The sequence below is a fragment of the Castanea sativa genome, chromosome 2, assembly GCF_040712315.1.
Source record: "Castanea sativa cultivar Marrone di Chiusa Pesio chromosome 2, ASM4071231v1".
NCBI lineage: Eukaryota > Viridiplantae > Streptophyta > Magnoliopsida > Fagales > Fagaceae > Castanea > Castanea sativa.
In genome coordinates, this window is record NC_134014.1 from 38,488,343 (window position 1) to 38,505,222 (window position 16,880).

Below are 16,880 nucleotides of genomic sequence, written 5' to 3' on the forward strand. Positions count from 1 at the left end.
ATCACGCAGATAAGAATTGCGAGCTATGGCTGCAAAGCAAAGGCACATTAACAGTGGATCAACAATAGTACAACTCTAATCTGAAGGCCGCACCATACACGTCTAGTGGAAGAGATGTCATAGTGGTACCTGGTTTCTAAGGGATGAGACATCCATTCACGAGAAAAGAATTCCAGGCGGCAAGGGAAAGATTGGAGATGAGGACGAACAGTTCAGCGGAGAAACAACTGGAGATGGCTCAAGCAAGCATGGAAACCGATGAAGGAATTAATTTAGATATTAATGCCAAAGATTTACCCGTTCCAAATGAGGTGACCATCAATGCTACATTACCTCCAGAAGTTGTGATTGAATCAAATTCCCCAATGGTTACAGAGGTACCGACGGATACACGTAGTAATGGGGAGGAGAAAAATAAGGAACCATAATTAATCTCGAACTCAATTACTTCCTAGAGTTGGCTAGATATGATGAGGACCCGAGTATTAAGGATAAAGTGGTGAGGGTAATTAATGGAATGAGTAATTCTGAAGTTCCTAATTTGGCTCCTCCAATCAGTAGCAAGGGTTCACGTAAATCAACAGATAACCAAGGAAAGTTTTTTCCTGACGTGGCAGAAACTTCTAATCATTCTCAAAGCTTGGGAAAACCTAATCCTAAGTGTAAAAAAAAAAAGTAAAAAACATGGACGGAACAAGTTTGCAAACCTACATAGAAAACACAGGTGAACAAAGAAGAGAATGGGCTAAGATGCAGGAAGAGGAGGGGGGTTAATCATCTGGAGTTACATTCGAAGCGTAGATTGGTTTCAAAAGATGATGGAGTTGCTACAATTTCAATGGTGGAGGCTATATAGCAGCCCCGCCAATCACAATGAGTTGCTTAGTGTGGAACTGTCGTGGGCTTGAAAACCAATGTACAGAGAACGAGCTTGCAGAGATGGTGCGGGCAAAAGATTCTTTTATCGTATTTTTAGCTGAAACATGGGCAGATGAAGCAAGGCTAAAACAAGTGCTACAGAAGATATAGTTTGAAAATATTTTCATCACTCCTAGATCGACTAGGGGTGGTGGATTGGTGTTGTTTGGAGATTATCAATTGGTGTATCAGTGGTGGGTTCAAGTAAGAATTTTATTGATGCAATTATCAACAGAAATAAGGAGGATGAATGGCGATTTACCGACTTTTATGGCAAACCAGAGACCCACACGAGATTAGAATCTTGGGAACAACTTAGAAGTTTGGATCGAAAATTCCAACTCCCTTGGCTATGAGCGGGAGACTTCAATGAACTAAGAAGGGCCGATGAGAAATTGGGGGGCAATAGAAGAAGTCATAATCAAATAAAGCTTTTCCGGGATGCATTGGATGAATGTGGTTTCATTGATCTAGGCTACTTAGGTTCGAAGTTCACATGGAGAAAACATTTTGCTAATGGTCAATCAATATGGGAAAGGTTGGATAAGGCATTGTGTACAAATGACTAGGTGCAGCAGTTTGGAGCAACAAAGGTATTTCATTTAAATAGCTCTACCTCTGATCATATTCCTGTATGGATTGTTCCAAAAGGTCTAGACCTTCCACCCTTGTCTAGACCATTTAGGTTTGAGGAGATGTGGTTATCGGATAAAGGATGTGGCCGTACGGTGGAAGCTGTTTGGAGAGATGAATTCAATTGCAGTGCCGAGGTTCAAGTGATGAGAAAAATTGAGAAGTGTGGGAAGGATTTAACTCAATGGAGTCGGCAACACTTTGGGAGTGTTAGGCGAGAATTGAAAGAGAAGAAAAAACAACTAGAGAAGGCCAAACAGGTGGCTATGCAATCAGGCAATAATTTTCTGGTTAGGGAGTTAACAAAGGAGGTACATGATTTGATGGATAAGGAGCATAAAATGTGGAGGCAGCAGGCTAAAAATTTTTGGTTGATTGGAGGGGACAAAAATACAAAGTACTTTCATAGTAGGGCAACTCAGCGGTGTAGGCAAAATAAAATTTTAGGCATTTTCAACTTGAATGGGGTGTGGGTTACTCAACCTGACTCAAATGCAAATAGCTTCACAGATTACTATCAGGGATTGTTTACATCTTCAAACCCAGTCATGGAGGAGGCTGCCTTGAATTCGGTTCCAAAACTTATCACTGATGAGATGAATGCAATGTTGTCTCAAGAATTCATGGATTGGGAAGTCCAAACGACCTTGAAGCAGATGGCCCCATTAAAAGCGCCAGGTCCCGGCGATGCGCCAGGTCCCAGCGGTATGCCCCCTCTATTCTATCAAAATTATTGGAATTTGGTAGGTTGTGATGTCACAAAAACAATTTTGTCCTACTTAAATACAACCACCCTTCCCCCATCCCCTTAACCATACTTTCATCACTGTTATCCCAAAAATAGAAAACCCTTGTTTGTTAATGACTTTCGTCCCATTAGCCTATGTAATGTCCTCTATAAAATTTTGTCAAAGGTGTTAGCTGATAGATTGAATAAAATATTGTCTAATATCATTTCGGAACATTAAAGTGCCTTTACAAAAAACCGATTGATATATGATAATATTCTTGTAGCCTTTGAAACTCTCCATAGCATGAAAAAACATAAAAGGGGCAAAACTGGCTATACGACGGTCAAATTAGATATGAGTGAAGCCTATGATCGGGTAGAATGGACTTTCTTGGAAAAAATTATGAGAAAATTGGGGTTTGAAGAGAGGTGGATAAACCTGATGATAGTTTGTGTGAAATCAATATTGTACTCGATACTAGTGAATGGGGAACCGAAAGGCCTAATTCGTCCTTCTAGGGGGATTCGTCAAGGCGATCCCCTATCTCCATTTTTGTTCCTATTGTGCACAGAAGGACTACATAGCCTTATTACCAAAGTTGCCAATGAAAAATTCTATAAGGGGGATCTCCCTTTGTAGGAGGAGCCCAAGACTAACCCATTTGCTTTTTGCAAATGATAGTTTGTTGTTTTGTAGGGAAAACAGACATGATTCCCTTAAGGTGTTGGAAATTTTAGCAACTTATGAAAGTGTTTCGGGGCAGCAAATCAACCGAAGCAAAACCTCTTTATTCTTTAGTAAGTCAACATCCGAGGAGGAAAAAAAAGAGATTAAGGAAGCATTTGGAGTTCTCAAAATTCTGCCCTATGATAGGTACCTGGGGCTACCATCACTTATTGGGAAGAACAAAAAAGCAAGCTTCGATTACATAAAGGAAAGGATTTGGAGGAAATTACAAGGGTGGGAAGAGAAGTTGTTGTCATAAGCCGGTAGAGAAATCCTCATAAAAGCTGTGGTGCAAGCAATCCCAACATACACGGTGAGTTGTTTTATGCTTCCTCTAAGTCTTTGCCATGAAATTGAAGTTCTAATCTGTAAGTTTTGGTGGGGACAAAGGGGAGGCCGAAGGAAAATTCATTGGGTTAAATGGGGTGACATGTGTGACCCAAAGGCGGAAGGCGGGATGGGTTTTAAGGAATTATCGCTTTTCAATGAAGCTCTACTAGGCAAGCAAGTATAGAGGCTGCTGCATAATAAAAATTCTTTGTTCTACAGAGTTTTTAAATCAAGGTTCTTTCCAAATTGCACAATTATGGAAGCCAAAGAGGGTCATGGTGGGTCTTATGCACGGAAGAGCATCTTGAAAGCCAGGGGTGTTATTCAAAAGGGGGCGAAATGAGGGGTGGGAGATGGAGAATCAATCAAAATTTATGGAGACAACTAGCTGCCTACTGCTTCCCTTTCTGGTGTACGCGACCCTCTACCATCAGAATTTCAAAATGCCTCAGTAAGATCTCTTATAAACCATCAGACTCGCACCTGGGATTTAGAGGTATTATCCACTGCTCTCACTCCATTTGAAGCTGACTTGGTTCAGAAAATCATTCTAAACCGTGGACAATCAAGGGATGTTCTATTTTGGCCATTTGTTTAGTCAGGCATTTACTCAGTCAAGTCAGGTTACTATTTTCTCAAGTCTAAAGCTCGCTCCACAATCACACAAGCTCAAGCTCTACCTAATCATCCCAAGCCACCTTGGAATCGGATCTGGAAGCTTAATCTGCCAAACAAAATAAAAAACTTCTTATGGAGAGCAGCCTGTAATGCACTGCCCACAAGTTCAGAGTTGGTCCGGAGATGCATCATCAACGATCCAATCTGCTCTTTATGCTCAAGTCACTTTAAGGATGTTTTACATGCCCTATGGTCCTGTCCGACTCTATAGGTCCTTCTCAAGTTAGGTCCTTCTCTTAGAAGGGCCTATAATGGTGTTTGACAAACGCCACTATAGGTCTTTTTTCTTTGGCCCTTATTAAAAAAAAGAGCCCAAAAAAAAAGTACCTATAGTAGCGTTTGATAAAAGCCACTATAGGTCTTTTTCCCTCTATACCTTATTTAAAAAATCCAACCATAATAAAAATAAAAAATAAAAACTGAAATAAAAAGTGCCTATAGGTCCTTGGAAGACTAGGACCTATAGTGGCGTTTTAAAAACGTTGCCATAGGCTCTTAGAAACGCCACTATAAGACTCCCTTAACGCCACATAGGCCCAGTTTTTTGTAGTGTTTAGACTCAAGTTAGAGTATAATATTTTTATTTATTATTAATTTAGAATGTTACATATGTATACATATGCTGGTTTAGGGTTGATATAACTTATAACCATTTGAATGAAATCAACACTAAAACAAATGATTTAAATATCAAAATAAGAAATAAAAATTAAAAAAAAATTTTGAGAGACAAAATTAAATTTCTTTTAAGTGTACAAGTACAATTTATTTTTTAATCTTAAATTTAATTATATTATCAAAATATTTTTTATTAAGTCATGTAGGGGTGTCCATGGGTCGATCCAAGTCGGGTTTATGCCCAACCTGCAACCGACCCGCTTACATCGGGTGGACGGCTAAACAACCCGCCGCCGACCACAGACGACCTCGGGTCAAGTCAGATTGGACACCAGTGGACAACGGTTGGGTCAGTCGGCCTCGTACTGAGTTACAATCACCAAATTTTCGCAGGATTGAAGCTCAAAATCAACACATCAAGCCCAGATTTGAGCAAAAATCATGGATCTAAGCAAAAATTGAAGAAAAACATCACATGAAGCTCAAATTTGTGTGACAAAATTCATCACTATCGCCGGATCTAAGTGAATTTTGAAGCACAAGCACCAAATCTTCGCCGGATCGAAGCTCAAAATCGCCGGATCCAAGCTCAAAATCGAAGCACAATCTTCATCTCATCACTGGATTTAAGGAAGAAAACCTACATCTTCACCGGATCTAACCAAAAACTACCAAACCTTCACCGAAAAATCAATGAATCTAAACGGATCTACATAACTTCTGCCTTCTTTCATGGGTTTCCTCGGTTGGATCGGGTATATCGGGTTTTGAAGAATAAAACCCGCCATCCAACCCGCGTCAGTCGGCTTTTGTGGGCGAAGACCCATCTCCGACCATCACCGACATCAGGTTAGTTTTCAATGATTATTTATATAAGATAATTTTCAATGATTATTTTTTTAAGTTTTTAAATAAGAAATTTGAAATATTACACAAATTGAGTTTCTATGGCAACAAAGTTGAGTATTTTCACAACATATTAAAACAAGGACAGGGATTTTTTGCATACAAGCCTGCAATAATTAACTGCAAATAGAGACAGGTGTTAAAAAGGAGAGAGAGAGAGACATGCAAGGGTCATGTGCAATGCACATGGCCCATTTTAAGAGTTTACTTCTCTCTCTCATGTTCAGACGGCACCCACACAAGGAGAAATTATACAATTCTTATGGTGGACCACATCACTTGTCCACCATTCTACTAAAAGACTCCTACTTGTTTAAAATTGTTGAGTCAATAATTAGTTTTTGTTTTAAAAAATTTTCTGACTCAGCAATTTTTAAAAAGTGTGAGTCTTTGAGTGGAATAGTGGACAAGTGACGTGATATACCACGAGGGCCTTGTAATTTCTCCCACACAAGCCACCCTCTCTTTCTCTCCAGACCCACCTCTCTCTTTCTCTCTCATCCTCCTCTTCCCCCTTTGTTTTTCTCAGGACCCCCACACCGGCAAGAGAATCACATTTATGACAGGTTGATTTTTTGTTGTTACATGGTTTCCGAGAGAGTTTTATTTTGCATGAGTAGTGTTTGAAAAATTTTAATTATGGTATTGTTGCTTGGTTTTGTTTGGGTTTTGAGGGAATGGGAAGAGACCAGTGCTTTTTTATGGATTTTGTTTTGTTTGGTTTGTGAGAGAATGAAGATAATTACATTATGTTGTTTTGTTTTGAGGTAATTAGATTTTGAAAGCTTGTTTTTCTTGTTGACTGGATTCATAGAAATTTAGGTGAAGATAAAAGATTTATTTTGCAGTATTGTTTGGTATTGAGGGGTTGCAATGATTCATTCATAAGGAATGCAGTCCCTTTTTTTAGGGATTTTGTGGGGAAATGTAGGGAAAGTAGTGTTTTTGTTTTGTAGATTATTTGATTGTGAGGTAATGACAGTTTGATTTTCTATTGTTTGGCCTTGAGGGGTTACATTGTTTTGGAGAATCATATTTATGATAGGTTGACTCTCTTTGATAGTCTGGAGTTCTTGAGGAAAACAAAGGAGGAGGAGGAGGATTAAGGAGAAAGAGAGAGTGTGGCTTGTGTGGGTGTCATGACTGCCTTCTGAACATGAGAGAGAAGTTAACTCTTAAAATGGGTCATGTGCAATGCACATGACCCTTGCATATGTGTCTCTTTTTTCCCTGTTTGTAGCAACTGCTGCAGGGGTTGTGTGTAGGAAATTCTTGTCATTAAGGACACAAAGTACGTAAAAACATATCAAATATAATAGACCAAACTTAAATACTATTCTTTAGGTGTAAAGCACGGTTAAATTTAATGCCAAAATATTGTTTTCAACCCTAAAATTTCCATGAATTTTGTTCTAGATCTCTAAACTTTAAAAAAAAAAAAATACAATTTTTTCATCCATAAACAACATCAATTTCAGAAGTTCGTTTTCATCTTTAAATTATTAAAAATATAAAACAAATAAATTCATTAAATTTTTAGAATTTATGTAAAAAATGAAAAATTCATGTAAACTTTGGAGACAAGAACAATATTTTGGCATAAATTCAACACATGATTGCAATTGCATTGATCAATTAAGAATAAGTAATTTTATCTTGTTCGACAACAATTAAATTTAATGCAATTAATCACGCATTTTTCACAAGCCTTGTAACTCAATTTACACTCCCAGGTGTTTTCAACAATGATATGCAAAATTCAAATCCCCCAACCTCCAACTACTAAATTACCACCAAAAAAAAAAATCAAGCAATTAATTCATAATATTAATTATAATATTTAATATAATTGAAGTTCATTCCGAAAATATTAACCATAATAAGTATTATACATGAAACATAACATAAATGTAACTAAAGATTCAACATACGAGTAGCACATCACGCGAGGAACTAGTATATTTAATAACTGTGAAGCAAGAATATTTTGAATTCATGTCAATCTGTCTTCACATTGAAGTTTCATTCAGATTCAGCCAGTTCGCTCCACGTATCTCCATAAGACCTAGGCCCATAAGTAAATTGGGAAGTCATTAAGATTTTTTTTTCTTGCAAAAAATTAAAAAGAAAATTGTCAAAGATATCACATTCTAGTCCAAAAGTTTGCATCTTCACAGATCCTAAAAACTTCATGAAACAATAGACCAAATTAAAAGGCATTTGATTTTACCTTAAAAGGAAAAATTCTACAGTCGAACAAGTATACAATGTTTGGTTTAATCGGATCAAGTTTAAAGATTCTTGTGAACAAATTCTAAAGTTACTATTATGCATACGAATTTGTTAAAATTGTAAGACTTACTTAAGATCCTCAGCCAACTCTCCCAAAGTCATAAATTTTGCTGTCCATCCTTTCTTGCGAATTATGTGATGGATTCTAGCTAACCTGTTAAAAAAAAATCATTAGAATGAAAATAATAATTGAAACAACAAAATTTAATCAAATTGATTCTGAATAAATACCAAGATGCCTAAAAGGAACATCATGTCAATGCAAAATCTTTATAATAAAAGTCATACAATATATTAACAACCCAATAGGCATAAAAAAAAAATGCAAATTCCAAGGGTTTTATTGTATTAATAGGACTTATTTAGTATTTGGACTAGTACTATACTAGTAAGAAACCAAATACTACCGGTACAAGAGAGAGTTTTTTCTCCTTCTCTAAGTAGAGTTCATACAACCTCTTAAATACATTAAAAACCTATGTTTTCTGCTTTTTCTTTTTCTTTTTTTACAATCCCATAATCCTTTTTAAGCAACCCTAAACCCTAGATACACAAGTTCTCAAAACCCTAAACCCATAACTACTCTCCACTGGTAAGTTATAAATCCAACTGAAAGGTCTATATTATGCACCAACTAAACTCCAACGTAAACTCAAAATAGGACCATGAGTATATAAATAATTAGAACATGCAAGCACATGATGAGATTTCTTTGAATTATATGAAAGCATAGTAAAAACGAAAAACAGACATACTCGGATTTTTTTGCTCGTCTTTCAAACCTATAGACCAAGATGCAACACGATCAAATTAGTATCAACTCAGTAAAAGTCAACAATTAATTTAAATTAAATTAAAAAGTAAAACCAAAAGCAGAACTTGCCACGAGCTCACTATGTCTCCTGAATGGGCAAACACATTCCAAATTACCAGAGAATAAACTACAAAAAAGAAAAAAGAAAAAAAAAAGAGTAGCGGAATTAGTGTTTGGGTTAGGGGATGAAGAAAAAGCAAAATCTAATTACTACATGACAAAAAAAAAAACAAAAACAAAAACAAAACAAAACCCTAATCAATTAGCATAAATTCGTACCTATACAGAAACAATCCACCAATAATTGCTCAGTAAAAGTAAAATCCTCCGTAGAATCCTCCATTGTGTAATTTTAGAGATCGATCGTACAAGAAAAATCTGAAACACGATGCAACCCTACTGTTAGTGTTATTTTTTGGAGTGGGCGTTGCTGAACATCAACTATTTATTCTATTAAGTTTGGGGGCTGCGGTTTTTTTTTTATAATTATTATTATTATTATTATTATGGGTTAGGCCAGACTTCAGTAGATTGGGTCAACCTCAGCCTAGTCCATATTTGTGCCAAGTCACTACTCTTCTTTTTGCTCAAATCTTCACTTGCTCTATCATGGTGGAACTCAGTTGCAACATGAAAAGACCAATGAAGCATGCGGCGTACTGCAATTGGCACAATCAATGAACACTGACAACCCCTCCAAACCTAAAATTGAGTTTGAAAAGTCCTACCTAACCCCCATCTTAGACTGAACATGACATGCACCTTTATGATTATGAGTTAGATTTAGGAAGACCACGTACTGGATAGAGCACTCAGGACAAATTTTGACTAAAAGATCTGTTTTCCATTCTTTATATAGTTTTCTGCTCATTGGTGGGGAAATTACTTTTCTTTTTCCACTCACTGTCATGAACCTGAAAATTGACTATGAAGCTGCTTCAAATATTATAGCCTACAAGAATCTTACCTTTGCTAGAATCCTAAACGCACGTTTTTATTAAAATCGTCAATTCACGTGTGTTTGGTATAACGATTTTACTAGAAATTGCGTTATTTAAAACGTCAAATATTACGTTTTGAAACTGAGGTATAGAATAGCTTTTTGAAAAATTTCATTGAAAACGCAAATCACATTATACATTTTAAAGTTTGAATACCTAAAACACCCTTAAGTTTTTGCTAGATGACAAAAACACCAGCTAGCAAATAACCTCACTAGTCACCCTCAAGCTTGCTCTCTGTCCAGTGGCAGAGCCACGTTGAGGCCGAGGGGATCATGACCCCCCCCCCCCCTCCCAAAAAAAACTTCAAGCTTAATGTAATTTTAGCAACTTACCTAATCTGCACCACCATATAGTTGCAGACAGCACTAGCTTTCGCTGGCAGATGCATCTGGGTAGGCACTTGCTAAATAAGTAGTCTTCACACTTTTCTTAGCTCATCTCCTTTAAATCTCCAGCATTCTAACTCTTCTACCTTTTTTCTCCCAGTTTTTCTTTCTTTATTTCTTCAGTTCTTCCGTCATTTTTAGGAAGCACAGAGAGTGACTTTTTGATTTTACAAAAGCAACATTTATCAATTACCCATCTACCTCCACCACGTGTATGGTTGAAACTAGAAGTCTTAAAACTTAGAGTCCCTAGGTGGTCACGTAATGGTATGGGTCATAAACTCTTTTATGACTTTTCTTTTCTTTTGGCCACTTTTATGACTTTTCTTTTTCATCTTTATTTGTTAAATAAACATAACAAACTATTATTATACCTAATAAAAATGAGTCCAAATTTTCTGTCTCACTTTTCCTGCTCCACTCTATACTCCACCAATAAAAACTTGTCACGTGTTCACTTAATTAATTAAATACTACTATTAATTAATAACGGTAGCATTAATAAGTCAATAATGATAGTATTTAATTAATTAGGTGAACACGTGGCAAGTTTTTATTGCTGGAGTATAGAGTGGAGTAGGAAAAGTGGGACAGAAGATTTGGACTCAATAAAAATATACAACAATACATCATGTAATTGGTTGTACTTAATTATATTTTTTTTTTATATATTGGAATTTGGATCATGATTTAGCAGACAAACTAAATAGTATACAAACCAAACGCTAAGGTCTTTTTGGTAATTTGTACTGAAACAACAATTTTAGACTAATTGTTCACAAAGTTTGCCAAACGTTTTATTGTGATTTTCAAAATTGTGTTTTCAAAACGCTTATTTTAAAAACGCTATTTCTGAAAACGCACTTTTTTAAACCACTTATCCAAACGGACCCGTAGTGTTATTAAGAGCGAATAACTTTATTATTATTATTATTATTATTAATATATACATCTTAAGTGGAGGAGGTGATTCAAACTTGGACTTGTAAACACTAGTAAGTACGAGTTATCATATTAATTAAGTTTTTGCAAAGCTTTTTTCATAGCTAAGTTTTCGACTTCTCACTCTTCCAAGGTCCAAGATGGTACAGGGAGCCTGAAGAGTCCGAGAAAAAATTCCTTATATCAGATTCTCTTCAGAGAATAAATTCATATCACCGCACTTTGTGGATGTTGGATCCCAATTCCTAAACATTAAGCCTAGCTAATACAGGCACCTTATAAATTCTCCCCCATTTTGTTTTCTTCCTTTTTCCACGGCATTTTTGTTTGTAAAATAAAATTTAATTTTCATTTCTCATGTCTCATGTCTCATGAATAAGAATCCTGAACTCTTATCTTTTTTCATAACATCAATAGGAAAAAGAAGCATCTACTGATAAGAGTCCAGAATATGTACACATTCAAAGCTAAAGCAGCCGGTTGTTTGGCTTTAGTCAAACTTCTATCATGAACTGTTAAAAAAAAAAAAAAAAAAAAGGCCTGTGTCTTTTCAAATGTATTATTGATTTCTTGTTTCAGAGCCTCCAATTGACAAGCCACTTGATTTTCCTTAATGCACAATTCTCCCAAATCCTTATACCAAAATTATTTGCTTCATTCCTAGTTGTCTTGCTTTCAGAATTTTCATTAGTCCTGTTCCAGACCAAACTCCCCTGGCCAGTCCTGTGGTCCTCTTGTCAATTCACTCACATTCCACACTAAATGATAATAATTGCTATCATTGAAATCAATCAGCTGGAAAGTGAATCATCCAGACTATCATCAATTTTATTTAGCTGAAAGTATGGGAAAAAGACAACACAAAACAACTTGGTAGCTATGGACTCAATGCCTTAGTCCAGAATCCATAATGCAAAAAAGAATTTGCCACTTGCAAGTATTAGTTCAGAATCCATAATGCGAAAAAGAAATTCTGATCATCAACATCCAAAGGTAGTACAATAGAATCTGACAGGATGGAAAGAATGTGCAACACTTGGTAGCCATGGACTCAATGCCTTAGTGGTGCTCGTGCTTCACCTCAAAAAGCCCATCAGGTCCTGGATCCCAAAAGAGAGACACCAAATAAATTTGTTTGACATGTGAATAATAAAATACAAAGATTTCTGAAAGTATCATCAAAAGAATATGTTTAAAGGACTGATAAGAAGGAAAAAATAAATCAGTAGTCATGCTTCATTTAAATCCCAACAAAAAAACTATTGCATATTAAATCAAAGTTTAAGTGGGGTTAATGGGTTACAGTATGAGCAATATGCTTAACCCTATTATACTCAAACCCAACAAACAGAAGCTTTCCAAGATAAAGCCCTAACCTTATTCCTAAATTTCTTTAGGGGGAATTACACAAAAAAAAAAAAATAATAATAATAATTTCCTAGGCAATCCCATTAAGGTGAAACTATTCATGAAAATAAGCTATATTTGGAATTTATGCATGACACTAGTTGCTTATTGCATACAGCCAAGAAATGACCAAGCCTTTGTACCTGACGACCAATAACAGTCATGGATTTGCTGCAATGACAGCATCCATCCTTCCCTTTATCTCTGCCAAATCAGCAATGATAATGTTGATTCCCCCATGAACAATGTCCACGTTACGATCAATCTGTTCAACTTTCTGCTCCAGACTTCCCAGCTTGGAAATTTGGGAAAAGCAGTAGGTAGAAAGTCCAAGAACAAAAATCTTGGCTCCACCCTGAAAGTAACCCTTATATTTGGAGAACCACAATGCAAAACGAGCAGCTTGAAAGAAAAAACGAGCAGCTTGAAAGAAAAGACCAGCAGCAGGCCTATATAGAAACAACAACAAAAATAATTAAATTAAAATACTTGTCAAATTGGAATTAGAATCTTCCCCCTCTCTCCTCGAGCTCTCTGACCAAAGGAAATGGAGCTTCATGACAAAAACCAGCAAGAAGAAATAGAAATAGAAAGAAATTACCTAATGAGACCGAATTTTGGAATGTTGCTAATTGGAGGAGTACTTTTCCGGAGGCCTCCACCAACAACTGAGCCATTTCCTCTGGTTTCCCTCCACGCCAATCGAGCGGACAACCGAGCAGTAGCAGCCATCTAGTAGAAATTGAAATGCTATCAAAATAAACTGATCAATACAAGTCAAAAAGACAATTTATAAGAGTAATCAATTTAAACAGAATTATTATTTGTTAAAACTGAAATCAAGATTTAAGAGTTCTCAATTTAAACAGAGTTATTCTATCAGAATTGAAATGCTATCAAACTGATTAATACAAGTCAAAAAGAATATTTAAGAGTTCTCAATTTATACAGAATTATTCAGGTAAAATTGAAATGATATCAAAATATTAATACAAGTCAAACAGAAAATTTAAGAGAGAATCTGAGAGAAAGAGTGAGGGAGAACCTGAGACTGAGACGAATTCTTCTGTAATAGGTAAAATTGCAAAGCTATAAAAACGATTAATACAAGTCAGAAAGAAAATTCAAGAGAGAATCTGAGAGAGAGAACCTGAGACTGAGACGAATTCTTCTGTGATTCGTAAAATTGCAAAGCTATCAAAATGATTAATACAAGTCAGAAAGAAAATTCAAGAGAGAATCTGAGAGAGAGAGAGAGAGAGAGAGAGAGAGAGAACATGAAAGTGAGAGACAACCTGAGACTGAGCTAAGACCGAGAGAGAACCTGAGACAGAGAGAGGAGCTTGCCTGAGATGCCCCGAAGTGGTTCTGAGGTTGTCCTCAATTTTTCAAATTTAAATCTTTTGTCCTGGCGCTAAAATGTGAGAGTCGGTTAGATTTTTCTTTTTCTTTTTCTTTTTTTTTCAATTAGAAATTTTATTTTTAATAATAATAGTATTCGAAACAAAACAATTAGGCTTGGCGCTAAAATGTGAGAGTCGGTTAGATTTTTCTTTTCTTTTTTAATTAGAATTTTTATTTTTAATAATAATAGTATTCAAAACAAAACAATTAGAGTGCTATTTAAATTAAAATTCCTTTTCTCTAGCTCTTTATATCCTTCAGTTCTTTCTAATTTATTTATATAAAATTCAAATCTGAAAAGTGAAGTGAAATAGAAACAGTATAAAAGTAATATATAGATAGAAATAGTTTAAAAGTAATATATATATTAGAAATGGGATTCAAGTGGTTGAATCATGAGCGGAAGGTTGACACGTGCCGAAACAAACGACAATTCTTTTGCCACCTGAGGCATTAATTTGCCTACTAAAATATCGCTTGTTTCAACCCAAGACCCCAACATCACAATTCCATTTTTGTTGGTGCTTGAAACAATTTTGTCTTCTCCATATTACTATATCTCTAGAGTCAATGATTTTATACGAGAAACTTCTACACTCAATCACTTCCTGCCATTTCTCTTCAATTTTCTGTTAAGGTCTATCCTCTACTCAAATTGGAACAGTGATCAATTTCTAGGTTTATTAAAAAAGTTGTGAGTATGATTAATTTAAATAACAATTCTAAAAACAAAACAAAAACAATAATTGATTTTTTCCATTTATATAAACAATAGTATAATTATGTGATTTAAATCTTTTTTATTAAATTATATTTTTCATATATATATATAACTATGTATTGTTGTTGAATGCAAAGTTCATTATATATTCTATTACATAAAACTTATAAAAATAGAAAATACTTTTAAGTAACACATGTAGTATTTAACCTACAAATTTTACATTATATTTTTATAAAATAATTATATTAAATTTTCCCATGAATTGCATAAGTCAAAATGTCCATGCTCATTTTCTAATCAAGGTGCCTACAACCACACCCAAATCCACAATTAATTTCACAACTTGCTTAGGTGTTAGATTTTAGTACTTACATAGGACCAGTGTGGGTACTTGATGATAAAAAAAATTAGGTACACCAATTAGAATTCACAAGGCGATACATAAACATGTTGCAGATTTAGGTGTAGAGTTGGGTGTGTCTCTAGAATTTACTTTTGCAATATTTCCTTTAGTCTCCGAAGTTTCAATTATTACGTTTTTACCCCAAAAAATGTATTTTTGATCAATTTGGTTACTAAATTGATATAGCACTCAACTCTAGGGCTTATAGCTCTACTTCATAAAACCATGCCAAAGGGCATTACATCTTACAGTGTACCATGCAGATTCAGCAGACGCAAGAAGTTTATAGCAACCTTCACTAATAAAATTATCGCCAAAGCATAGCTACAAATAGCAACTAAGAACCACCCATAAAACCCAATATACCAAAAACACTAACAAACTCTTAACCTTTCTTCAGTTGTCCATAAAACCTTGGAAAATGGAAAGCAATATGTAGCAGTAGTAGTCAATTATTGATTTTCATGCATTATTAAGTTCGGTCAGTATCTTAGACTCAATGTTTATCACAAACGTATACATCTAGCGAAAATTGTAAATGCATTGACAAAGAAAATTTTAAGATATAAACATTAGAACTCCAAAGGGAAAGGGTAATTTTCCTGCAAAACATTGGAACATTGACTGCACTAAAAGGACAAACTAGACATGCACACAAACAGTGTAAGTTCAACATAACAAATTTCCAGCATAATATATTGCCCTGATTTCCACATAATTTTCAAAAATGTACGGTTTCCAACACTATCAGGGTTTGTTTAGTATAGCTTATTTTTCAGCTTTTTGAAAATGGAGTTGTTTGAAATAGTTGTACCTCAAAAAATAATTTACTACACTGATAAAACTGTGAAGCGGCCAAATGTCCATGCTCATTTTGTAATATTTTCTTTGGTTTGGCCTGGTACAGTTTAGTCTCCGAAGTTTCAATTATCATGTCTATACCTTGAACATTTAAATTTTTGATCAATTTGGCTACTAAATTGATATAACACTCTTTAACTCCATGGCTTAAAGCACTACTTCAGATGCCAAATGGCCACTAAATCTAACAATGTAGCATGCAGATTAGGAGATACAAAAAGATTCTAGTAACCTTCACTAATAACATTACAAATCACCCATAATAATAATTTCTTTTTATCATATTCATCATCTTGTCTAATCAACTCCATCTCAAGTCAATGTTATCATAATGTTTATCATTTTGCAAGCTTATCTATTCATTAAAATTGTCTTCATCATCATCAATATTTAATATCACTTCTTGTTCTCTTAGTTTAATAATTTTTTAAAAAATATTTCTTCTTGGCATTCTAATTTCTTAGACTTATAAGAATAATGAAAAAAATAAAAAATAATTATATTCTCAATTAATAATTTATTCATAGTATAGAAAATAAATTTGTAAATATGAAAGTGAAGTATAAATGTGTCTCCCAAATTTTGTCGGAGAAAGAGGGGAAAAAAAAACTTATGGACATGTTATTTTATCAAGCTAAATTAAATAACCTAGTAATTTTGTGTTAAAAACAAGTCTAATAACTTGTTCAATTCAAATAAAAGTACAAATTTTTTTAAAAAGATTCATTTAAAGCATATATTTGTGAATCGTACGATGCATACGATTTTACACAATATGCACAATATATCGTACAATTCATGAGCATTTCTAATACACCCTCACGATACGTAACTTTTTACACACGATACAATACGTATCGTGTATCATACGATATTGACAACTATTTAGGTATCAATTGGAATTTGGACCGATAAGTGGCTTAATGAACCGAACACCTTCAAAGTCTTATCTCAACCAAATACACTACCAACACAAGCAAAGGTTAGTGCTCTCATTGATCCTCTAACATGCGAATGGCAGGCTAAGCTAGTGAGGCAAATTTTTATTTCAATCAATGCTTAAGCTATTCTTAAATTACCCTTTAGTGCTTGCTTGCCAGTGG

The 16,880-nt window shown here is 34.9% G+C and overlaps 1 protein-coding gene and 1 long non-coding RNA gene across 2 annotated transcripts; both read right to left on the reverse strand.

The window, feature by feature from the left end:
* Nucleotides 1–7,470: 7,470 nt before the first annotated feature.
* LOC142623701 (uncharacterized) lies at nucleotides 7,471–8,775 on the reverse strand. The gene is made up of 4 exons (XR_012842191.1): nucleotides 8,716–8,775; nucleotides 8,588–8,614; nucleotides 7,903–7,986; nucleotides 7,471–7,605 (listed from the first exon to the last, which is right to left on the reverse strand). It is a non-coding gene; the product is annotated as an uncharacterized LOC142623701 (long non-coding RNA).
* A 2,984-nt stretch (nucleotides 8,776–11,759) lies between these two features.
* LOC142623376 (uncharacterized) lies at nucleotides 11,760–13,749 on the reverse strand. The gene is made up of 6 exons (XM_075796779.1): nucleotides 13,681–13,749; nucleotides 13,536–13,579; nucleotides 13,431–13,451; nucleotides 12,987–13,135; nucleotides 12,529–12,834; nucleotides 11,760–12,078 (listed from the first exon to the last, which is right to left on the reverse strand). Exons 4-5 carry the CDS (start codon nucleotides 13,115–13,117, stop codon nucleotides 12,546–12,548), a joined length of 420 nt encoding a protein of 139 aa, XP_075652894.1. The 5' UTR covers nucleotides 13,118–13,135; nucleotides 13,431–13,451; nucleotides 13,536–13,579; nucleotides 13,681–13,749; the 3' UTR covers nucleotides 11,760–12,078; nucleotides 12,529–12,545.
* Between the last annotated feature and the right edge of the window lie 3,131 nt (nucleotides 13,750–16,880).

Coding starts and splice junctions, on each gene's coding strand:
- LOC142623376 (XM_075796779.1), bottom strand. CDS start 13,117: ATGGCTGCTACTGCTCGGTTGTCCGCTCGATTGGCGTGGAGGGAAACC. Junction 12,835..12,986: donor CCAAAATTCGGTCTCATTAG/GTAATTTCTTTC, acceptor GTTTCTATATAG/GCCTGCTGCTGGTCTTTTCT.